Below are 25,024 nucleotides of genomic sequence, written 5' to 3' on the forward strand. Positions count from 1 at the left end.
GAGGAGCAACCTACTCACAAACGACACTCGTAACAATAAACAAACACGCACAACAAACAGTGGGAGCGAACAGGTAAATAGGGAAGTACATAATACATCATGGGAAACAGGTGTGCAACACTAGACAACAACCAGATGAACATAGAAACATAAAACATAGATCTGCAGCAGCTAGTACTCCGGTGACGACGAACGCCGAAGCCTGCCCGAGCCAGAAGGAAGGGCAGTCTCGGCAGAATCCGTCACAATACCCCCGACACCGGCCTCAGGGACGGCCAGGAGGACGCGGTGCAGGGCGAGTCGGATGATTACGATGAAATTCTCTCAACAAGGAGGGATCGAGGATATCCCTCCTAGGAACCCAGCACCGCTCCTCCGGACCGTACCCCTCCCACTCCACGAGATACTGCAGGCCCCCCATCCAACGGCTCGAATCCAGGATGGAACGGACTGAGTACGCCGGTGCCCCCTCGATGTCAAGTGGGGGTGGAGGAACCTCCCGTATCTCAGATTCCTGGAGTGGACCAGCTACCACCGGCCTGAGGAGAGACACATGGAACGAGGGGTTAATGCAATAATTAGTAGGAAGCTGTAACCTATAACATACCTCGTTCAATCTCCTCAGGACTTTAAATGGGCCCACAAACCGCCTACCCAACTTCCGGCAGGGCAGGCAAAGGAAAGGTTTCGGGTCGCGAGCCAGACCCGGTCCCCCGGTGCATACACCGGGGCTTCACTGCGGTAGCGGTCGGCGCTCGCCGTCTGCCGCCTGATGGCTCGCTGCAGGCGTTCATGGGCAGCGTCCCAGGTCTCCTGCAAGCGCCGAACCCACTCGTCCACCGCAGGTACCTCGATATGGCTCTGATGCCAAGGTGCCAGGAACGGCTGATAACCTAACACACACTGGAAAGGAGTGAGGTCAGTTGAGGAGTGGCGGTTGGAGTTGATTGCCATCTCTGCCCAGGGTAGGAAAACCGACCACTCCCCTCGCCGGTCCTGGCAATACGACCTCAGAAACCTACCCACCTCCTGGTTGATTCTCTCCACCTGCCCGTTACTCTCGTGGTGAAAACCTAAGGTAAGGCTAACCGAGATCCCCAACCGTTCCATGAACGCCCTCCAAACCCTTGTGGTGAATTGGGGACCCCGATCAGACACTATATCCTCAGGCACCCCGTAGTGAAGGAAGACGTGTGTAAATAGGGCCTCGGCAGTTTGTAGGGCCGTAGGGAGTCCGGGCAGAGGAAGGAGGCAACAGGACTTAGAAAACCGATCCACAACGACCAGGATGGTTGTGTTCCCTTTTGAGGGAGGAAGATCAGTCATAAAATCCACCGATAGGTGGGACCACGGTCGTTGTGGAATGGGTAGGGGGTGTAATTTCCCTCTGGGCATGTGTCTAGGAGCCTTACACTGGGCGCACACCGAGCAGGAGGAAACATAAACCCTCACGTCCTTAGCTACAGTGGGCAACCAGTCCTTCCCACTAAGACAGTTCACTGTCCGACCGATGCCAGGATGACCAGAGGAGGGTGACGTGCGAGCCCAATAGATCAAACGATCGCGGACCTCCAGCGCTACGTACATACGACCCTCTGGACACTGGGGAGGAGTGGGTTCGTTACGCAATGCCCGCTCGATGTCCGCGTCAACCTCCCATACCACCGGTGCCACCAGACACAACGGCAGAAGTATGGGAGTGGGCTCCACGGAACTCTCCTCCGTGTCATACAGTCGGAACAGAGCATCTGCCTTAGCGTTCTGGGAGCCTGGCCTCTAGAAAAGGGTGAAAACAAAACGGGTGAGAAACATGGACCACCTTGCCTGGCGAGGGTTTAACCTCTTCGCCGCTCGGATGTATTCCAGATTGCGGTGGTCAGTCAAAATGAGAAAATGGTGTTTAGCCCCCTCAAGCCAATGTCCATGCTTTCAGGGCTTTGACCACAGCCAACAGCTCCCGGTCCCCCACATCATAGTTGCGCTCTGCCGGGCTGAGCTTCTTCGAAAAGAAAGCACAGGGGCGGAGCTTGGGTGGCGTGCCCGAGCGCTGAGAAAGTACAGCGCCTATCCCAGCCTCGGACGCGTCCACCTCTGCCTTAGCATACAGATCATGCTCCAACAGTCTTCCAAGCACTTTACGCACCAGGGACAAATGCTCAGCCCTTGTAGTGGAGCATATAAGGATGTCATCAATATACACCACTACCCCTTGTCCGTGCAGGTCCCTGAAAATCTCATCCACAAATGATTGGAAAACTGATGGAGCATTCATTAACCCGTATGGCATGACCAGATACTCATAATGTCCAGAGGTGGTACTAAATGCCGTCTTCCACTCATCTCCCTCCCGGATAAGCACTAGGTTGTACGCGCTCCTGAGATCCAATTTTGTGAAGAAGCGTGCCCCGTGCAATGATTCTGTCATACTAGCTGTCAGGGGTAATGGATAGCTGTACTTGATGGTAATCTGATTTAAACCACGGTAATCAATACACGGGCGTAACACACCATCTTTCTTCTTCACAAAAAATAAACTTGAGGAGACAGGTGAAGTGCATGGCCGAATGTATCCCTGTCTCAGAGATTCGGTGACATATGTCTCCATAGCCGCCCTCTCCTCCTGAGACAAAGGATACACGTGACTCCGGGGAAGTGCAGCTCCTACCTGGAGATTTATCGCGCAATCCCCCGGACGATGGGGTGGTAATTTAGTCGCCCTCTTTTTACTAAAGGCGATAGCCAAATCGGCATACTCGGCAGGAATGTGCATAGTGGAAACCTGGTTTGGACTTTCCACCGTAGTTGCCCCCAAGGAAACTCCTACACACCTCCCTGAACACTGACCGGACCATCCCTTGAGAGCCCTCTGTTGCCTTGAAATCGTGGGGTCATGAATGGTTAACCAGGGAAGTCCCAACACCACAGGATACGCAGGAGAATCAATCAGATAGAGGCTAATCCTCTCCTCATGACCCCCCTGCGTCCTCATCAGAAGTGGAGTGGTGACCTCGATTATGCCTGACCTTAACGGGCGACTATCTAATGCATGCACAGGGAAAGGTTTATCAACAGACACAGTAGGGATCCCTAAACTACGAGCATACTGGCGATCAATAAAATTCCCAGCCGCGCCTGAATCTACTAGCGCCTTATGCTGGGAATGGGGGGAAAACTCTGGAAAAACAATATCAATACACAGATTAGCAACAGGGGGCTCTGGGTGAGTCGGGTGCCTACTCACCTGAGACAGTCGACCAGTGCTCTGCCTGCTGCCTCGACCTCCTGAGGACCCTCCCCAGCACCGACCAGCAGTGTGTCCTCTGCGGCCACAGTTGGTGCAGGGGACGGTCCCTCTCCCCGTCTCCCTAACCGCAGCACCTCCGAGCTCCATGGGGGTAGGCTCGGAGGTGCTGGGGGATGGAATGGACGGCCCCCGATCAGAACGTCCGCGGGCTGCCAACAGGTTATCCAACCTGATGGACATGTCCACCAGTTGGTCCAGGTTGAGATTGGTGTCCCTGCAGGCCAGTTCCCGACGGACGTCCTCCCTTAAGCTGCAACGATAATGGTCGATCAGGGCGCTCTCATTCCATCCCGCGCTGGCTGCTAAAGTTCTAAACTCCAGAGCAAACTCCTGCGCGCTCCTCATCTCCTGTCGTAGGTGGAACAGACGTTCACCCGCCGCTCTCCCCTCTGGTGGATGATCGAATACCGCCCGGAAGCGGCGGGTGAAATCCTCGTAGCGGACAGTTCTCGAGTCTATTCCTCCCCACTCGCCGTTGGCCCATTCAAGCGCCTTCCCCGATAGACAGGAGATGAGGGCGGACACACTCTCCTATCCCGAGGGCGCCGGGTGAATGGTGGCCAGGTAGAGCTCTACCTGGAGGAGAAATCCCTGGCACCTGGCAGGTGTACCGTCATATGCCCTCGGGAGCGAGAGCCGAATCCCACTGGACCCAGATGGCGGAGTGGTGACCAGTGTTGTAGGTGGTTGAGTGGTTGGAGATGGTGACGGGATACCACCTCTCTCCCATCGTTCCATCGTCTGGAACACTCGTTCCATGGTGACACCGAGAGTCTGAATCATCATCAATTGTCGTTGGACTCGGTCCTCCATTGTCTCTGTTAATCCGGCTGTTCCTGCTGACTCCATAATGGTGCGTGTTTCTGTCATTAATGTCTGTGGAATGCGGTAGGCCAGAGTCAAGCGCAGGACACAGAATGAAATGAAAATCTACTTTACTGTATAGTAAAGAAACAAGCAAAACCTCCAACACAGGGAGGAGCAACCTACTCACAAACGACACTCGTAACAATAAACAAACACGCACAACACACAGTGGGAGCGAACAGGTAAATAGGGAAGTACATAATACATAATGGGAAACAGGTGTGCAACACTAGACAACAACCAGATGAACATAGAAACATAAAACATAGATCGGCAGCAGCTAGTACTCCGGTGACGACGAACGCCGAAGCCTGCCCGAGCCAGAAGGAAGGGCAGTCTCGGCAGCATCCGTGACAACAACTTTGTTTTGGAGAATTTGCCAGTACGTCTAACCGGTCTCACAACCGCAGACCACGTGTAACCATACCAGCCCAGGACCTCCACATCCGGCTTCTTCACCTGCGGGATTGTCTGAGAGGGGTGCTGAGGAGTATTTCTGTCTGTAATAAAGCCCTTTTGTGGGGAAAAACTAATTCTGATTGGTTGGGCCTGGCTGCGAAGTGGGTGGGCCTATGCCCTCCAAGTGTGGAAATCCATAGATTAGAGCCTAACGAATGTATTTCAATTGACTGATTTCCTTATATGAACTGTAACTCAGTAAAATCTTTGAAATTGTTGCATGCTGGGTTTATATTTTTCAGTATATTTTAATGTTCTAGACTCGTTTCATAGGAACATTGCAGAAACATTTCTGTGTATCAGTTGTCAGGGCTTCACCTGATGGTCCCAAAGAATCATTCTCGCCTTGTTACTGTTGCTGAGCCCATCAAGGCCCTGATTGGTGAACCCCTGATACATTCACAGCTCTCTGTCTGTTGGCAAGGTTAAGGACACACAGTGCTTTTAACATACTGTTTTTTCAACTTACATATTTGACATATATGATTACATTGTTCATATTCATTTGTACACATTCTTGGTTCACGGCATGCCACTCTTTCTGCTACACCACCATGTCTGTGTCAGTTGTTAATTAATCTGACTATTCTCTCATCATTGTTTTTCAGCAATTTTAGGGTCTAATGTTTGTGGGGCATTTTACCCATTTCCACTACCTCTCCTATTTTTATTAATGTAAATATATTTTCCTTTATTATTTTCCCCTAACCCTACCACCCCTCTCCTAATTGGAGTAAACTAATGGACAACAACACTTAGGCTTCTACTTCCAGTTTATACATACTATATACATTTTACGGACACAATGCACATTACAACAGTTATCTTTTGTTTGCTTTTAATCCCATCCTTCAGCTACCATCAACCCCTCCCATCCATCTCCGAAGCCCATCCAGCTTGATTTCTACTTTGCCATATTTTTTAACTGTGCTGTTTCACAAAAGTTCCAAACCCATATACATTTTACATACACAGCATATTTTACATTAGTTATCTTGTTGTTTTTAATCTCACCCTGCAGCTCCGCTCAACCCCTCCCATCTATCCCCCAACACCATCCATTTTTTATTTCTATTTGCCATATATTTTTCAACTGTTTCACAAAAGTTCTGAACCTTTCTATTATCATAGTTTCTACAGATTGTTAATTAAAGATAAACATTTTTGCTAAAAGTATTATATTATTGATCGACTATGACTTTTCAAATCACCCAATAGTGCTACCTGCAGAGTTAGCTCCAGGTAAATGTTGCACTTCTTCAACCATTCCTGGACCTGCGACCAAAAACAAGCTACATATGGACAGTATCAAAACAAATTATCGAATGATTCTGTCTCTTCGCAGAAAAATCTGCAGAGCTGGGATGGTTGTATCCCCATATATATAACATTCTATTGGTTGCAAGAATTTTGTATAATAATTTAAATTGAAAAAAAAGTTTTGAATCTGCCGTTGTTTTGCATATCAGTTCATAAACCATGTGCCATGGAATTGGTACATCGAACATCTCCTCACAACTATTTTGCAATCTCTATGGCACAGCTGTCAATTTTTTTGTCCTTAAATTAAACTGGTATACTTTTTTTATTTATCACAATTTTCTTTAACCAATTTTGGTCTTTAATGCAGGGCCAATAGACAAGTCCTTTACTTTCCCCCCTTCCACTTGCCTCTTCCATTTTTGCGGTAATGCTGCAATTAGTTGGTTCTAATTTTGGGTAGAGCAAACATTTCCATATATTTTTGTTAGCTGCATGTGTGATATAACTCCACCAGTCCTATTTATGATATAATTTACAAAGATTATATATTTTATGTGTGAAAAATAATGTTTTTTTATCAATTAGTATATTTGAGTTTAACAATAATATTTGTTGTATTATTGGTTCTGTCTTTTCTTTTGGATTAAACTGAAAATGCAACCAACTTTCTATGGCTTGTTTTAAAAAATAGCGATATTTTGGAGATTATTTCATTTTCAAATAACCGAAAGTGAGAGGTTGTAATCTGACTGAAGGGAAAAAGGCCATTCTTGAACATGGGGTGAGACATTCTTACTAATCTGCTAGAGAACTATCAAGAGAACTATAAATTATCAGTATTTATGAATTCTATATAGCTGAGCATCTCTCCATCGTCCTCTTGAAATGCACTTTTAAGTAAATCTCAGGTCTGTTAAAAGTACACACAAGAAAAACTATTTTATGGATCATAGTGATTCATGAGTAACATTAAAATAGGTTAGAAAACTATACAAAAACCCTAAAATTGCTGAAATATCAAATCAATTATGAGTGAATAGTCAGATGAATTGATAACTGACATAGACATGGTGGCGTAGCAGGACGATTGGTATGCTGTGAACCAAGAGGTTGTGAGTTAAAATCCCAGGGGAGGACATAGTAAATAATAAGTACTGTATACATGCACAATGTAATCAAGTGTGTCAAATATGTAAGTTGAAAACACTATGTTAAAATAATTTCATTGGGACCATCTGGTGACATACTGATACACAGGAATGTTCTTGCAACTTTCCCATGAAATGTGTCTAGAACAGGAATATCTTATATTCTGAGAACTTGGCAACCATGTTCTCTGTATGTTTGGTGGGATGTTAATGGAATATTCTCCTAATCCTTAAAAAACTGGACACAGGAATGTTCTTGCAACGTTCCCATGAAACGTGTCTAGAACATTAATATTGAATATTCTGAAAACATGTTAACCACCTTCTGGGTAAGTTCAGTTTGACATTAAGGGAATGGTCTCTTGGAAACGGTCCTTGTACATCACTGGAGCATTCCTATGAAAACGTTAGGTAATGACCTAATGAGACTCTTAAACGAACATTCTTTAAAGTTTTGGGAACGTTTGGATAGGGTTGAATTAGTGGTTTGTTTGTGTCAATGAGGGCTTTGTGTCCTGGAGAGCTCACTCATTTACCCCATTCTGTGGGTTTCCTTTGACTTTTCCAAACCCAATACAAAAACCCTCTGTGTCTGCTCAGAACTGAGCACAGGTGCCAAAGCTCTGAAATGACATAAATGTTTTGATCGTGTTCACATCTCTCTCTCTCTCTCTCTCTCTCTCTCTCTCTCTCTCTCTCTCTCTCTCTCTCTCTCTCTCTCTCTCTCTCTCTCTCTCTCTCTCTCTCTCTCTCTCTCTCTCTCTCTCTCTCTCTCTCTCTCTCTCTCTCTCTCTCTCTCTCTCTCTCTCTCTCTCTCTCTCTCTCTCTCTCTCTCTCTCTCTCTCTCTCTCTCTCTCTCTCTCTCTCTCTCTCTCTCTCTCTCTCTCTCTCTCTCTCTCTCTCTCTCTCTCTCTCTCTCTCTCTCTCTCTCTCTCTCTCTCTCTCTCTCTCTCTCTCTCTCTCTCTCTCTCTGGTTTTCCAATAAACTGCACCAAACACTATGATACCCTGATTAAAGAACAGTGTCTACACAAAAGGCCAGTTACAACATGACATACCATAGGGTTATGTCATGTTGACCTATTGGACAGTTAACCTATTGTTTTGCATAGGGATACATAATACATGTCTTATTTTCTTACAGACATACATTGCAAGCTTACTGTATGCCCTGACACATAAACTCCAGGGAATTTCCATGTTGCATGTCTAAGTCCTGATAGCACTGTGTGTAGTTTAGTTGGGGGGGATCCTGCAGGCCCTGACAGGCTGGTATAAGCTACAGTATGAGCGATGGAGGGTGGCCATGGAAAGAGAGCATGAAGTTTCCATCGTTACCCCTCCATTAGACAATGCTCTTCTGAGAGCCATCGCCTCTAACCAGAGATTAGGTATAAGTGCTCGCTGCATGCTATTTGTTCAGAAATGTTATTGAGAGCTCCATCAAGGTCAATGACACTTGATGTGAAAATTCCACAAGAAATGTTCCCGATATGAAAATAGGTGTCATAAATGCTGTAGGTGGGTGTAGTGGTGGAATCAAGCGCAGGACACCGAAGTATAGTCCAAAATACTTTAGTGGAATATCCAACAAGGAAAACAGAACAAACTTGCCCGAAGGCGAAACTACGCACGTAGGCGACAAAACAAAAGGCGCACTACACAGGTGCGTAAAACGCTCCAACACAGTGGAGTTAAGCTCAACCGAGCGAATAAGGAAATCGACAAGCAAACATACGACAGGAACAATCACACACAAACACAGACACACCCAACGAGACTTAAATAGAACACTAATGAGGACTAACTAGACACAGGTGTACAACATCAAGACCAAACCAAACGAACATGAAACATAGATCGGTGGCAGCTAGTACTCCGGGGACGACGACCGCCGATGCCTGCCCGAACCAGGAGGAGGAGCAGCCTCGGCCGAAACCGTGACAATAGGAAAGATTCCATGTCAAATGATGTCAGTGACATCCTCCAGATAGTTTCGGTATGGTATTTCCATTCAAGAGTAATTCTAAACTATGTATCCCTAAACCCTTTAACTATTTGTCAAAGGGGTCCAAATCCTCATGTGACATTTATCTCCTATGAAGGAATAATCCTATAGCTCCTTGTTAGTCCAGGGAGCCTGGGAAGATGACAGCATGTTAACCTGAGAGTTAAAATGCTGCTCCAGAGCTTTTGTATAATTATAGCCAGTAGTTTTGAAAGTAGTGCTCACGAGCCAAAACGGGTGTACAATGTCATCCATTTCGCATTATATGTTACGTCCTGCAAAATATAAATAAATACATTTTGCAATTCGTATGATATATTACGAATTCCAATTCATACAATATGTTACAAATTTGTAAGCGCTTAAAATCCCGAACTGTATCTGCCAGGGGCCACCTAATCAGCATATAAATAATACATTGCTTTTTAACAGCATGTATCCCTCCACTGCAGACTTGCTCTGCAACCCAGTCCAGTTTCTTCTTTTTTACACAGTGCAATGCTAGAGCTTTGGATTTCATAATTCTGCACTTTTGCCCTGATAATAGAGTACCACTCCATGGTGAACTCACAGCAAAAATTTTACTCCTGTAGGAATGCATACGAACTCATCCTTTAAGGGTTTTAAGCATACACACTCACACACATGCCTACACGTACGCACTTACACATGCACACACGCACACACACACACACATCAATTTACTCTGAAAATGGTATGTGAAATACACCCCAGTGTATAACTCCCAGTCTCACATGAGGGGAGTGAGAGGAGACCAGAGCGTTCCCTTATTTCCATTCTAAATGAAAGTTATTTTCACTGTCCTCCAAGGACACCAAGCAGCAGATGAGGACTGAGAAAAAGAAAACACACCCACATGCACACAAACCCACACACACTTTTTTATTTAATTTATTCCCTATTTTACCATGTGTGTTGACTGAGAAGATACATTCTCATTTACAGCAATGACCTGGGTAAAGTTATAAAACATAGTAAAAATACATTACAAATACAGGAAACGGACAAAATAATGACACTAAATGAGTGATACAAAGTTTATTTAAAGCAGGTGCTCCCACATAGGTGTGGTTCCTGAGTTAATTAAGCAATTAACATCCCATCATGCTTAGGTTCATTTAGAAAATTGCTGCAGCTGGCCATTATTTTGTCTACCATGGCTATCCCCCCATAGGATGACAATGCCCACATCCAGAGGGCACAAGTGGTCACTGAATGGTTTAATGAGCATGAAAACAATGTAAGCCATATGTCATGGCCGTCTCAGTCACCAGATCTCAACCCAATTGAACACTTATGGGAGATTCTGGAGCGGCGCCTGAGACAGCATTTTCCACCACCATCAACAAAACACCAAATTATGGAATTTCTCATGGAAGAAGGGTGTGATGTCACATCCCTCCAATAGAGTTCCAGAGGTGCATTGAAGCTGTTCTGGCTCATGGTGTCCCAACACCCTATTATTATGACACTTTATGTTGGTGTTTCCTTTATTTTGGCAGTTACCTGTATATAAGCAAGCCAAAAACACAAACACAATAATACAAAATTCAACATAAGATCAAGCATAGAATCATAAGAAACAAACACATTCTTTCTTAAAAAGGTCCTCACACAGCCGTCTGAACTGCCTCAGAGGCATCAATTCAACTCTGTAGACAATTCCACAAGCAAGGTGCAAAATAGCTAAAGGCAGATTTACCTAACTCTGTCGAGATCGAAGGGATCTCTAGAGTTAGCCATCTCTGAGACCGTGTCTGATAGCTTATATTTCTGAAGGTTAAAAGAGAAGTGAGGTATGGTGGTAGTTTATGCAAGAGGGCTTTATAAACAAAGAGCGTGAAATGCATCGATCTAGACTTCAAAGGGTGCAGTGATGTGTGCTGAAACTATTGCCCATAATAAAGCGTAATGCACTATAATAAAATGTGTCCAGTGGCTTCAATACAGTTCACCTGCATTCATAAAGACAATATCGCCATAGTCTAAGACCGGAATGAATGTTAACTGAATTATTTGTTTTCTGCTATTTAACGAAAGCCATGGCCTCTCCCTATAAAATAAGCCCATTTTAATTCTTAACTTTTTTGCTAAGTCAAAATCGAATCAAATCAAATTTTATTTGCCACATGCGCCAAATACAACAGGTGTAGACATTACAGTGAAATGCTTACTTACAAGCCCATAACCAACAATGCAGTTTTTTTTTAAGAAAAAGTCAAATAAAATACAAAAAGTGTTAAGTAAAAAATAAAAGCAAATAACTAAAGAGCAGCAGTAAAATAAAATAACAGTAGGGAGGCTATATATAGGGGGGTACCGGTACAGAGTAAATGTGCTGGGGCACCGGCTAGTCGAGGTAATTGAGGTAATATGTACATGCTTTTTGAAGGAAAGCCTATCATCAATCCAGATGCTCCGATATTTATAAGCGGGGACATGATCAATGAGGGCACCATCCAATGTATGTATGCATAAATCATCAGATACATTTTTATGTGATTTGGAAAATAACATATCATTGGTTTTACCTGCATTAAGTACCAATTTCAGTTCAACAAAGGCCTTCTGCAAGGCAATAAAGCACAGCAGCATACCATTCTGGCCAGCAACATACCACCCTGCATCCCACTGCTGGCTTGCTTCTTAAGCTAAGCAGGGTTGGTACTGGATGGGTGACCAGATGCTGCTGGAAGAGGTGTTGGAGGTCCAGTAGGAGTCAGTCTTTCCTCTGGTGTAAAATAATATCTCAATGCCCCAGGGCGCTTCAATCATGCAGCAGTGTACAGCAAGCAGTTACACAGCGGGCCTGTTGGAAATAAATTCATAGAACCGAACGCTTACCTTGACTTGGAAGAGTTCCAGTGTTGTATAGCCTTAGCCAGCTAGCTAACATAAATAGTATTCCTCTATTAACTAGCTGCTACCCCAGAAAGTGCTGTTGAGGCTACTGTAGACCTTCATTGCAAAACAGTGTGTTTTAATCAGTTATTTGGTGACGTGAATATATTTAGTATAGTTTTATCTGAAAATGAGATCTTATACATTCACAATTTACATTTTTCGTAAAAATTCACTGATTAGGATGGTCCTCCCCTTCCTCCTCTGAGGAACCTCCACTGCTATTGACACAATTTATATTTATATTTTGGATCAAGGGGAGAGGCGCATGCGTGTACCGATAGGACGCATGGGGAGAGAGTAGCTCCGTTTTGTACTGACAAGACTGTGGTTATATGAAGAAACCAGACAACATAGTTTAAATTTAGCATTTAAAATCGATAGATCAATATATCCCCAAGTAACCGGGAGTGAGTGAGTGGTCAGTTATTCACAACAGCAAACTAGTCTGTGAGTAAACCGACGCTGAGACTTGAACCCAACACGCCATGGCTATGGAGATGCAAATGAGAGCAGCGAACAGTTGAAGGATATCCAGGAAAACATAGCTAAACTTTAGAAGATGAACTGGATCAGCTAGATAACAGATCGAAACAAAATAATATGAGAATATTGTCCTTACCGGAGGACGAGGAAAAAGGGGATCTTTCCAGCTACGTGATCAAGCTGATATCGGAGGAGCTTGGAGTGGATGTGTCGCCGGAAGATCTGGAGCGATGCCATCGGATCGGCGTGAAGCAGAAGAACGCTAAATACCCTTGCATGGTCATCTTTAAGTTGTGGAACAATCAGATCAAAGTCAACATTCTTAGGGCACAGGAGGGAAAGGAGATCAAGGTCCAGGGACTGTCTGCTAGACTGAGGAAAAAATGCCAGCAATTCATTCCGATCATACAGTTATTGGAGGAAAAAGGAATCAAGTCTAAACTCAGATTCCCGGCAGTACTGTGGGTATGGAAGGGAACACAGATTTGGAGTTCACAAGCGCAGATGAAGCCCTGAACAGGCTGCAGGAAACCTTGCCAGTTAAAAGAGAGCCCAGTACACTGAGTAGAGGCAAAAGCGGAAATAACATAAGCACACTAGGCTATGTACAGTGATGCCCAAGACCAGCTTATCATAAATTGAGACAATATTCCTTCCCGTCCCCACAATACAATTTAGACTCTATTGTCCCCAAGTAACTGTTCTTCTCTAGGAAGTAACGATAGAATTGCCCGATGCCAATGAGATACATTGACACTGAAAATACACTATAAAAGAGGAAATGTAGCATACAGTGCATTTGGAAAGTACTCAGACCCCTTGATTTTTTCCACATTTTGTTACGTTACACCCTTATTCTAAAATTGATTAAATAGTTTTTTCCCCTCATTAATCTACACACAATACACCATAATGACAAAGCAAAAACAGGTTTAGAATTTTTTTCAAATGTATTAAAATACAAAACTGAAATATCACATTTACATAAGTATTCAGACCCTTTACTCAGTACTTTGTTGAAGCACCTTCGCCAGCGATTACAGCCTCGAGTCTTCTTGGGTATGATGCTACAAGCTTGGCACACCTGTATTTGAGGAGTTTCTCCCATTCTTCTCTGTAGATCCTCTCAAGCTCTGTCAGGTTGTATGGGGAGCGTCGCTGCAAAGCTACTTTCAGGCCTCTCCAGAGATGTTCAATCGGGTTCAAGTCCTGGCACTGGCTTGGCCACTCAAGGACATTCAGAGACTTGTCCCGAAGGCACTCCTGCGTTGTCTTGGCTGTGTGCTTAGGGTCGTTGTCCTGTTGGAAGGTGGACCTTCACACCAGTCTGAGGTCCTGAGAGCTCTGGAGCAGGTTTTCATCAAGGATCTCTCTGTACTTTGCTCTGTTCATCTTTCCCTCGATCCTGACTAGTCTCCCAGTCCCTGCCGCTGAAAAACGTCCCCACAGCATGATGCTGCCACCACCATGCCTCACCGTAGGGATGGTGCCAGATTTCCTCCAGACGTGACGCTTGGCATTCAGGCCAAAGAGTTCAATCCTGGTTTCATCAGACCAGAGAATCATGTTTCTCATGGTCTGAGAGTCCTTTAGGTGCCTTTTGGCAAACTCCATGCGGACTGTCATGTGCCTTTTACTGAGGAGTGGCTTCCGTCTGGCCACTCTACCATAAAGGCCTGATTTATGGAGTGCTGCAGAGGTGGTTGTCCTTCTGGAAGGTTCTCCCATCTCCACAGAGGAACTCTGTAGCTTTGTCAGAGTGACCATCGGGTTCTTGGTCACCTCCCAGATTGCTCAGTTTGGCCGGGCGGCCAGCTCTAATAAGAGTCTTGGTGGTTCCAAACTTCTTCCATTTAAGAATGATTGAGGCTACTGTGTTCTTGGGTACCTTCAATGCTGCAGAAATGTGTTGGTATCCTTCCCCAGATCTGTGCGTCGACACAATCCTGTCTCGGAGCTCTACGGACAATTCCTTCGACCTCATGGCTTGGTTTTTGCTCTGACATGGCCACCAGGTTTGCACACATCTCAGGAGGGATTTTGTCCCACTCCTCTTTGCAGATCTTCTCCATGTCATGAAGGTTTCGAGGCTGACTTTTGGCAACTCGAACCTTCAGCTCCCTCCACAGATTTTCTATGGGATTAAGGTCTGGAGACTGGCTAGGCCACTCCAGGACCTTAATGTGCTTCTTCTTGAGCCACTCCTTTGTTGCCTTGGCCGTGTGTTTTGGGTCATTGTCATGCTGGAATACCCATCCACGACCCATTTTCAATGCCCTGGCTGAGGGAAGGAGGTTCTCACTCAAGATTTGATGGTACATGGCCCGTCCATCGTCCCTTTGATGCGGTGAAGTTGTCCTGTCCCCTTAGCAGAAAAACACCCCGAAAGCATAATGTTTCCACCTCCATGTTTGACGGTGGGGATGATGTTCTTGGGGTCATAGGCAGCATTCCTCCTCCTCCAAACACGGCGAGTTGAGTTGATGCCAAAGACCTCGATTTTGGTCTCATCTGACCACAACACTTTCACCCAGTTCTCCTCTAAATCATTCAGATGTTCATTGGCAAACTTCAGACGGGCCTGCATATGTGCTTTCTTGAGCAGGGGGACCTTGCGGGCGCTGCAGGATGTCAGTTCTTCACGGCGTAGTGTGTTACCAATTGTTTTCTTGGTGACTATGGTCCCAGCTGCCTTGAGATCATTGACAAGATCCTCCCATGTAGTTCTGGGCTGATTCCTCACCGTTCTCATGATCATTGCAACTCCACGAAGTGAGATCTTGCATGGAGCCCCAGGCCGAGGGAGATTGACAGTTCTTTTGTGTTTCTTCCATTTGCGAATAATCGCACCAACTGTTGTCACCTTCTCACCAAGCTGCTTGGCGATGGTCTTGTAGCCCATTCCAGCCTTGTGTAGGTCTACAATCTTGTCCCTGACATCCTTGGAGAGCTCTTTGGTCTTGGCCATGGTGGAGAGTTTGGAATCTGATTGATTGATTTCTTCTGTGGACAGGTGTCTTTTATACAGGTAACAAACTGAGATTAGGAGCACTCCCTTTAAGAGTGTGCTCCTAATCTCAGCTCGTTACCTGTATAAAAGACACCTGGGAGCCAGAAATCTTTCTGATTGAGAGGGGGTCAAATACTTATTTCCCTCATTAAAATGCAAAACAATTCCTAAAATTTTTGACATGTGTTTTTCTGGATTTTGTTGTTGTTATTCTGTCTCTCACTGTTCAAATAAACCTACCATTAAAATGATAGACTGATCATTTGTCAGTGAGCAAACATACAAAATCAGCAGGGGATCAAATACTTTTTTCCCTCACTGTATGTCAGAGCTATTGCAATGTAAATGTATTTTTAATTTGTCTGTCTGTATATTTCAAGACATGACATATGATGGTGCAGTGAGATACCCGATGGGTTGGACAATGCTCTTCTCATCAATTATCTTTAAAAAACGTATACTCAAAAACTGAAAATGAGCCAATCCTCCGTCGTTCACGCAATGGAAAGGTTGAATGCTTTATTATCTAAACATTTTAAGTGCGTGGGCGACGGAGAGAAACCAAATCATGCAGTTTGGGACTATGTGGAGGAAAGTGATAAGGGCTTTGGATATAGGGGTGGAGGCTAGTGGTTCTGGGCAGGTGTGATGTAGTGACGTTTGTATGATGTAGTCGTTTGTATGTGTATGTTTTGTATTGTTTATAAAATATAAAAATGTAATCTTAAAGTATATGATAAACGGAGTAATAGCAGCGCATATGATGATTGTATGTGCGTGTGTGTAGAGTCTGTATGAATGTGTGTGCGTGTTATGTGTGTGTGTGTGAGCCAATGAAGTGTGTGTGTGTGTGTGTGTGTGTGTGTGTGTGTGTGTGTGTGTGTGTGTGTGTGTGTTGGAGTGTCAGTGTGAGTGTGTGTGACTGTGTAGAGTCCTGTGAGTGTGCATAGTCAGTGCAAAAAATTAAAATAAAACGCTCTTAGGTGTTTATTGCAATGAATAGTTTGCTGCCACTCCACCCTGTTAGCCTGCATTGTCTCAGGACGTGCCCGAACACTGCTCCTCCCGTCCCTGAGTAGAACACAAACCTGTTCACTGAAGGGGGTCCAGATATCACTATATATAGAAAATTATGTGGAGACCCTTTCAAATTAGTGGATTCGGCTATTTCAGCCACACCCGTTGCTGACAGGTGTATAAAATCGAGCACACAGCCATGCAATCTCCATAGACAAACATTGGCAGTAGAATGGCCTTACTGAAGTGCTCAGTGACTTTCAACGTGCCACTGTCATAGGATGCCACCGTTCCAACAAGTCAGATCGTCACATTTCTGCCCTGCTAGAGCTGCCCCGGTCAACTGTAAGTGCTGTTATTGTGAAGTGGAAACATCTAGTAGCAACAATGGCTCAGCCGCTAAGTGGTAGGCCACACAAGCTCACAGAACGGGGCCGCCGAGTGCTGAAGCGCATAGCGCGTAAAAGTCTTCTGTCCTTGGTTGCAACACTCACTACTGAGTTCCAAACTGCCTCTGGAAGAAACGTCAGCACAAGAACTGTTAGTCGGGAGCTTCATGAAATGGGTTTCATGAATGGCGTAAAGCTCACCCCCATTGGACTCTGGAGCAGTGGAAACGCGTTCTCTGGAGTGATTAATCACGCTTCACCATCTGGCAGTCCAATGGACAAATCTGGGTTTGGCGGATGCCAAGAGAACGCTACCTGCCCCAATGCATAGTGCAAACTGTAAAGTTTGGTGGAGGAGGAATAATGGTCTGGGGCTGTTTTTCATGGTTCGGGCTAGGCCCCTTAGTTCCACTGAAGGGAAATCTTAACACTACAGCATACAATGACATTCTAGACGATTCTGTGCGTCCAACTTTGTAGCAACAGTTTGGGGATGGCCCATTCCTGTTTCAGCATGACAATGCCCCTGTGCACAAAGCGAGGTCCATACAGAAATGGTTTGTCGAGATCGGTGTGGAAGAACTTGACTGGCCTGCACAGAGCCCTGACCTCAATCCCATCGAACACCTTTGGGATGAATTGGAACGCCGACTGCGAGCCAGGCCTAATCGCCCAACATCGGTGCCCGACCTCACTAATGCTCTTGTGGCTGAATGGAAGCAAGTCCCCGCAGCAATGTTCCAACATCTAGTGGAAAGCCTTCCAAGAAGAGTGGAGGCTGTTACAGCAGCAAAGAGGGGACCTACTCCATATTAATACCCATGATTTTGGAATGAGATGTTCGATGAGCAGGTGTCCACATACTTTTGGTCATGTAGTGTATGAGGGTAGAGCGATGATAATAGCCTACTAATGGAATCAATAAAGTTTTAATCACATTCGTGCTATTATGTGAAGCATCCTGGATAATGTTTGGGCCGAAGTCCAACAAAAGTGACGCCGAAAAACTCTTCACTGTTGAGGGGAGGAGGCTTGAGAAAGGGAAAGAGAAGGGGCAGGAGAAGACCAAAATATATTGGAGGGTGAAACCATAGCAGAGCCGAGGAGGAAATGAAATCAAAGAAGCACTTACTTATCAGTTGATCTTGTTGAGAGAGGGATAAATGCGTGCTGTGGGAGTGGGAGAGTCGCGCCTTCTAATACGTTTTAAATGAGGTAGTGCGGATAACGGGGTCTCCGCTGTTTGTGTGTGCGCACGCGAGTGCCCTTGTGGGAGGGCCGGTTGTAATGACTTTTCAGCCTTTCTATAAAATTAGTCTGTACAACTAACAACGGAGTGATCCCTTGGCGCATGAGAATCTCGAGGGATTGAAAGAGGGAATGAACCGTAATACAGTACAGCAATGCCATGGACAGTGACTTGGGAAGATCCCGTTCAGGGTGCACTTGTTTGCTTTATTTCATCATAAGGTATTGATCCAATTTATGATGGAGTGGCTTGGATTTTCCTGTTTGCTGCTCGGTCTGTTACTCCGGCGAAGTAACACACAAAACGTTGTGCCTGACGCAGGTGAGTTTAGCCTACCTTATACAGGTGTGTCACGGTTAGAGAGATTGCCTTTGCATATTTCCTGTAGCCTCGTAACAATGTTCCATTCTGCAGAGTTGGCGCTGGTTAAAGTCGGGATACTCATTCACATTATTAGATAATCATTCGTTTTCCAACAATGACGTTCTTGGGATGCAATACACTGTGCATCGTAATATATATGATCACCTGGCCTATTAGTGTATAGTATAGCCTAAATCCGCAAAATGGTAACTTATTTAAAGGGTCTATTATAACTGTATTGTATTATTAACAGAGTTGTCTATTATTAATATTTTTTCTGTAAAGTGTTTGTGTGTGTGTGTGAGAGACAGATACTTCCAGCTCTTGGCATTACAGTTGAAAGGGAGACAATGGAAGCTCTGTCTTTCATTGATATTGCTGTCTTCAAGAAAAACATTTGCCCTGCTGACTTTGGCCAGAATGTCTCTGGAAACAGGTAACATTCTGTTTGCCAAATTCCAGTAACAAAGCTGTAATAATATATACACGCTTATGGTAGTCCCCAACTAATTAAAAGTAAACATTTGGATCTATCACTCAGGTTTATTTGATAAAGATTAAGCAAAGCCTTTGGAGACATTTTTCTGCAGGTCATAAAGGTGGGAACAAAGCTTAATTACATTTTTGGCTGCTTTTTAATTACGTAAATAGAGACTTAGGGATTGAAGGAAAAGCCATACTTCTTCTCTATTACATCTCTCACACACAGTCTCTCTTGCTCACACACACCTCACTGTGGAATGCAGAGAGGGAAGAGAGCTGCAAATCCCTTTCCTCTCTTCTCTCTCCTTACACTTACACACTCTGTCTTTCCTCCCAATATTTCCCTAAGCTTCTATCTATTTTATAAGAACTTTAATAGGAGCTACTGCCTCTGCATCGTTTTCCCTTCTCTTCCCCTCTCTCTGCCCTCCATCTGTTAGTTACTACTGTATGGTTGTTTTCAGACATTGGCTGATACCGTTCTCCTGATTGCTCTGTTCTAGCTCATTTCCTCTCACCCCTCCCTCCCTCTCTCTACCACCACCATAATTTTCTAGCTCTCTATAAAAATGTAATGATAGTGGAATGTTGTTCCAAGAGGGCTCTCTGAAAGGGACAGAGAGCTGAAGTTTATGTGGGAGAGAGAGAGAGAGAGAGAGAGAGAGAGAGAGAGAGAGAGAGAGAGAGAGAGAGAGAGAGAGAGAGAGAGAGAGAGAGAGAGAGAGAGAGAGAGAGAGAGAGAGAGAGAGAGAGAGAGAGAGAGAGAGAGAGAGAGAGAGAGAGAGAGAGAGAGAGAGAGAGAGAGAGAGAGAGAGAGAGAGAGAGAGGCTATGCAGAGAGTGGAATACAATGTGTGGAAGAAGTGACGCAATATGCATAATATGTATATGTGCCTTTGGATGATGGCAGTCATTTGTGTGTGTGTGTCTGCGTCTGTACCTCCATCAGGCGTCAGCTTGTGATTGAGTACCTGTATTGTTCTAACTAGACCAGAGCATGTCAGTGCATAACCACAATAGCATGTTAGAACAGCAAAAACATTGGGATGCTCCTGCATTCCTGCAGGGTTATACACCTGTTATAACAGGTCATGACAGCTGATGGAAAAATAGATGGGTTTCATCTGACATGCCCTTGTCCCTGTAGTGACAAAGATATGTCGACTGTTTTACCAACCACATACTGTATAGCTGTTGACCAACCTTCTATGACATCATTGCTATGGCAGTCATCCTCTTAGGCGTTATATCACACCAGTAACACACAGCAGAGAGGCAGAGAGCTGAGTCAGACACAGGACATATGAAAATGTATGAGCTACTATATCTGAATTCACTACAAGTGTTGTTGTTTTTTTAGTAGAAGCTGGGGTGTAGAAACTGGGGTGTTAGTAGAAGCGATTTTGATTTTACTGGAAATGATTATTGTATGTAGATGGTTGAGAGAGCAGATGTAGCTCAGTTGTTTCAGAGAATAAAGAGACGACGAGGTCCAGTGACCATTATAATATGCTCATCAGAGAGTGTCTGGCCAGACTGTGGCTATTCTCTGCACATAATGTTCTCTGTCTCTCTTTTTATCTTTCTCTCGCTCTCTCTCTGTTGTTTTGTTTCTCTCTCTCTAGTTTGTGTCCGTTTTCTTCCACCTATCCTCAGTTTTTAATCTGTTTAATTTATCTCACTCCCTTGACAGTCATCTCTCAACCCCATGCCTTTATCCATATTTTAGCACTCGTTTCGTCATCCCCTTTCCTTTCCTGTCTCTTGTCCTGTGTTGTCCTGTGTTCTATGGCTTGGATCCCAGTCTGTGTTTGAATAAAATGGCTTAAACCAATCCAGTTTATTTTGAATGATCACACAAAGAACAGCAAATATTTAAATGTGGACATAGGAAGATTAGCAAAGTAAAGAACTACCACGACAGGTAAGAACATTGGCAAACAATGTGTTTTGAAAAAGTGTTTTTATGTTGCCTTTTTATGTTGCCTTGTGGAATCTGTTCCTGGGCTTGCAGCCATATGCCTGCTTACAATTCTCTCTGTAGATATAAGGTATGAGGTAAATAGCTTCAGTGTAATCGCTCTCTCTCTCCCTTTCTCTCTCTCTCCCTTTCTCTCACCCCACCTCTCTCAGCTCTGAACTGTTGTGAGGGGGACATCCTGCTCCTGTTGGATTCTTCAGGAAGTGTGTCATCCTATGAGTTCTCTCGCCTGCTGCTCTTCCTGTCTGAGCTGCTCCTCCCCTTCTCACTGGGGCAGGGCCAGGTGAGGGTGGGGCTGCTGCAGGTGGGCACTGAGCCACACCTGGAGTTTGGTCTGGACGCCCACAGCACCCAGCCTGGCCTTCAGGGGGCACTGCAGAGGACCAGGCAGCTCCAAGGGGACACCAACACTGAGGCTGCCCTCATACTGGCACAGGGGCTGCTAGCCAGGGCTGGAGCTGGGGGTGAAACAAAGCTCCCTAAGGTGCTGGTGTGGCTAACGGACGGGGTAGAGCCGGGCACGGTGGATGGACCAATGGCAGAGCTGAGAACGGCGGGCGTGTCCGTGCTGGCAGTCTCTACAGGACACGGGAACTACCAGGTGCTGCGGAGGGTGGTGACTCCGCCCATCGAGTCCCACCTGTACTTTGTGGACATCGATGACATCAGCATCATCACAGAGGACCTGAGGGAGGCCATCATTGGTGTGTGGGGCGGGGGTGAGGGAGGAATGTAGTGACTCACAAAGGGTAGATACAAAGACAGGAAAAAATAGATGACAATATATGAAATATACTTTTTTGCCCTTCAAACAGCACAGCATTGTATAAAACTGTTCAGCACACCACTTCTAACACTACAGCAGAGGTGGGACTATGCCGCTTGACTATAACTGATTTGCCAGACTCAAGTATTTATAGACATTCCTGAGATTGCAGATGACAACCTCTGTAGTGTCTATGCAAACTCTCCCCCACTGAGTTGTATGCCCCTCCCCCCCCCTTCTCTCTCTTAGAGCTGATCCGTGCTGAGTGCCTGCGGGTGGTACAGGTGTCCTCGCACAGTGCCGTGCTGCAGTGGCGTCCTGTCCTCAGCGCCAACACAGGCTTCTACGAGGTCCGCTACAATTCTGTGCTGCCAGGTGGCGGGAAGGGTCAGCCTGGTGGCGTGTCCAGCAGTGAGGGGCAGTACCACAGACGGACCCTCCCTGGGGATGCCAGCTGGATGGAGCTGAGCGGTCTGCAACCAGACACCAACTACACCGCCTCCCTCACCCCAAAGTCCAACCAGGACTACCTCAACACCCTCAGTGCCAACTTCACCACACTGCCCGGTGAGAGGGCGGGAGGAAGGGAGACTGGGAGAGAGGGAGGAAGAGGGGATGGAAAGAAAGTGATTGGAATAAGTGTCAGGAATGTGGGAGTGGAATGAAAAGTACAGTGACGTGGTAGAAATATGAAATATGAATATTCTAATAGAAAATCAACACTGATAGAAAATCTTTTTACCTTATTGAACACCTTTTTGTGCATAATCATAATCTATTTCATTTTTCTGTCATCCCCCTGTCCTCTCCTCCCTGTCCTCTCCTCTCACACACCCTAGAGGTGTTGAGCCCAGCGGTGGTCACAGTGTCAGACTCAGGTCCTGACAGGGTGCGAGTGAGCTGGGGTCCTCTGCAGCCTGAGCAGGTCCAGAGGTACCAGATAGAGTATGGAGCTCTACCCAGTGGACAGGTCCACATGGTTATGCTACACGGACATCAGAATACCACTCTGCTCACTGGTCTAGAGCAAGACACACAGTACCTGGTCACTATCAGCGCCCTGTACTCCACTGGCAAAGAGAAGGCAGTGTCTGTCAAGGCCTGCACTCAGGAGGGTAAGATGTGTGTGTTTTTGTTCACCCTCTGAATGGCACACATACACAATCCATGTCTCAGTTGTCTCAAGGCTTAAAAATCCTTATTTAACCTGTCTCCTCCCATTCATCTACACTGATTGAAGTGTATTTAACATGTGACATCAATAAGGGATCATAGCGTTCACCTGGATTCACCTGGTCAGTCTATGTCATGGAAAGAGAGCCCCTCTCTTTTTTCATTCTGTGATTTATGGCTTTTATAACAAAACACACACACTAATCTGTCCTCTATCTCTGTGTGTATCTCAGTGCTGCCTGCCCTGGCTGACCTCCAGCTGACCCCAGTGGGGCGTGATGCGGTGCAGGTCCGGTGGCGAGGCCACGAGGAGGGTCTGAGGGGGTATTGGCTCAGCTGGGAGAGGGGTGAGACCAAGATCCCATCCCGCCCTGCGTCCTCCTCCCTATACCTGCCCCCTGGATCCTTGTCCACGCTGCTCACACACCTGGCCCCCAGCACCCGAGTGTGTGTGTCCCCTGTCTACCGCACGGCCCGGGGAGAGGGGCTCTGCTGCACCACGCACACACAAACTGGTCTGAAACCGCGCGCACAGACACACACACACAGGTCTGCCAGCCTTATATTGGACTTGACCGATTTATTGAACCGTCACATTATAGTCATTGTAATTTTAAGGAGATAGTCTTCTTCATGTGGTGCTAACAGCACTCTTGTGCAACAGGAAAGTAATAACCCCTTTTTCTCTCTCCTTTTCTCTCCCTCTCTCTCACTTTGATAGATGCAGTATTCTGGGGCTATCAATGAGACTTGCCTGCAGTCAGAGAGCTGAAGTGGAGGACATTTTTGAAATTTGAAGTGCTTTATTGCCACGTCAATGCTGTGGTACAATGGAGTCACAGCTCTGTGTCGCTTCAAACCACTTGATTATCCAGTATTCACACCCCTTTACTTTTTCCACATTTTGTTGTGTTACAGCCCAAATCTAAAATGGATTAAATTGAGTTTTTTTGTCACTGGCCTACACACAATACCACATAATACCACATAATGTTTTTCCAAATTTGTACAAATTAATTACAAATGAAAAGCTGATATGTCTTGAGTCAATAAGTATTCAACCCCTTTGTTATGGCAAGCCTAAATAAGTTCAGGAGTTAACATTCGCTTAACAAGTCACATAATAAATTGCATGGACTCACTCTGTGTGCAATAGTAGTGTTTAGCATGATTTTTGAATGACTACCTCACCTCTGTACCCCACACATACAATTATCTGTAAGGTCCCTCAGTCGAGCAGTACATTTCAAACACAGATTCAACCAGAAAGACCAGGGAGGTTTTCCAATGGTAGATGGGTAAAAATAAAAAGCAGACATTGAATATCCCTTTGAGCATGGTGAAGTTATTAATTACACTTTGGATGGTGTATCAATACACCCAGTCACTACAAAGATACAGGCGTCCCTCCTAACTGTTGCCGGAGAGGAAGGAAACCGATCAGGGACTTCACCATGAAGCCAAGTTACAGAGTTTAAGGGCTGTGAGGAGAAAACTGAGGATGGCTCAACAACATTGTAGTTACTCCACAACACTAACCTAATTGACAGAGTGAAAAGAAGGAAGCCTGAAAAGAATAAAAATATTCAAAAACATGCATCCTGTTTGCAACAAGGCACTAAAGTAATACTGCAAAAGTAATACTGCTAGCAATTACATTTTTGTCTGAATACAAAGTGTTATGTTTGGGGAAAATCCTATACAACACACAACTGAATACCACGCTCAATATTTTCAAGCATAATGGTCGTGGCTGCATTATGTTATGGGTATGCTTGTAATCATTAAGGACTGGGACTTCAGGATAAAAAATAAATGGAATGGAGCTAAGCACAGGCTAAATCCTTGTTCAGTCTGCTTTCCACCAGACACTGGGAGATTAATTCACCTTTCAGCAGGACAATAGCCTAAAACACAAGTCCAAATCTACACTGGAGTTGCTTACCAAGAAGACGGTGAATGTTCCTGAGTGGCTGAGTTACTGTTTTGACTTAAATCTGCTTGAACATCTATGGCAAGACCTGAAAATGGTTGCCTAGCAATGATCAAGAACCAATTTGACAGAGCATGAAGAAATTTGAAAAGAATAAGGGGCAAATGTTGCCCAACCCAAGTGTGGAAAGCTCTTTGAGACTTA

General features: G+C 45.2%; 1 protein-coding gene across 2 annotated transcripts; it reads left to right on the top strand.

Moving 5' to 3' along the window:
- The first annotated feature begins 17,937 nt into the window (after positions 1 to 17,937).
- LOC121575941 (von Willebrand factor A domain-containing protein 1) lies at positions 17,938 to 23,963 on the top strand. 2 transcript variants are annotated; one of them, XM_041889233.2, is made up of 6 exons: positions 17,938 to 18,443; positions 21,101 to 21,652; positions 21,964 to 22,281; positions 22,554 to 22,829; positions 23,121 to 23,436; positions 23,609 to 23,963. In XM_041889233.2, exons 1-6 carry the CDS (start codon positions 18,359 to 18,361, stop codon positions 23,682 to 23,684), a joined length of 1,623 nt encoding a protein of 540 aa, XP_041745167.1. In that variant the 5' UTR covers positions 17,938 to 18,358; the 3' UTR covers positions 23,685 to 23,963. The 2 variants fall into 2 exon arrangements, with proteins under 2 accessions (XP_041745167.1, XP_041745168.1); XM_041889234.2 differs by having other exon boundaries at positions 23,121 to 23,402.
- Positions 23,964 to 25,024: the final 1,061 nt, after the last annotated feature.

Source organism: Coregonus clupeaformis, chromosome 10 (genome assembly GCF_020615455.1).
Source record: "Coregonus clupeaformis isolate EN_2021a chromosome 10, ASM2061545v1, whole genome shotgun sequence".
NCBI lineage: Eukaryota > Metazoa > Chordata > Actinopteri > Salmoniformes > Salmonidae > Coregonus > Coregonus clupeaformis.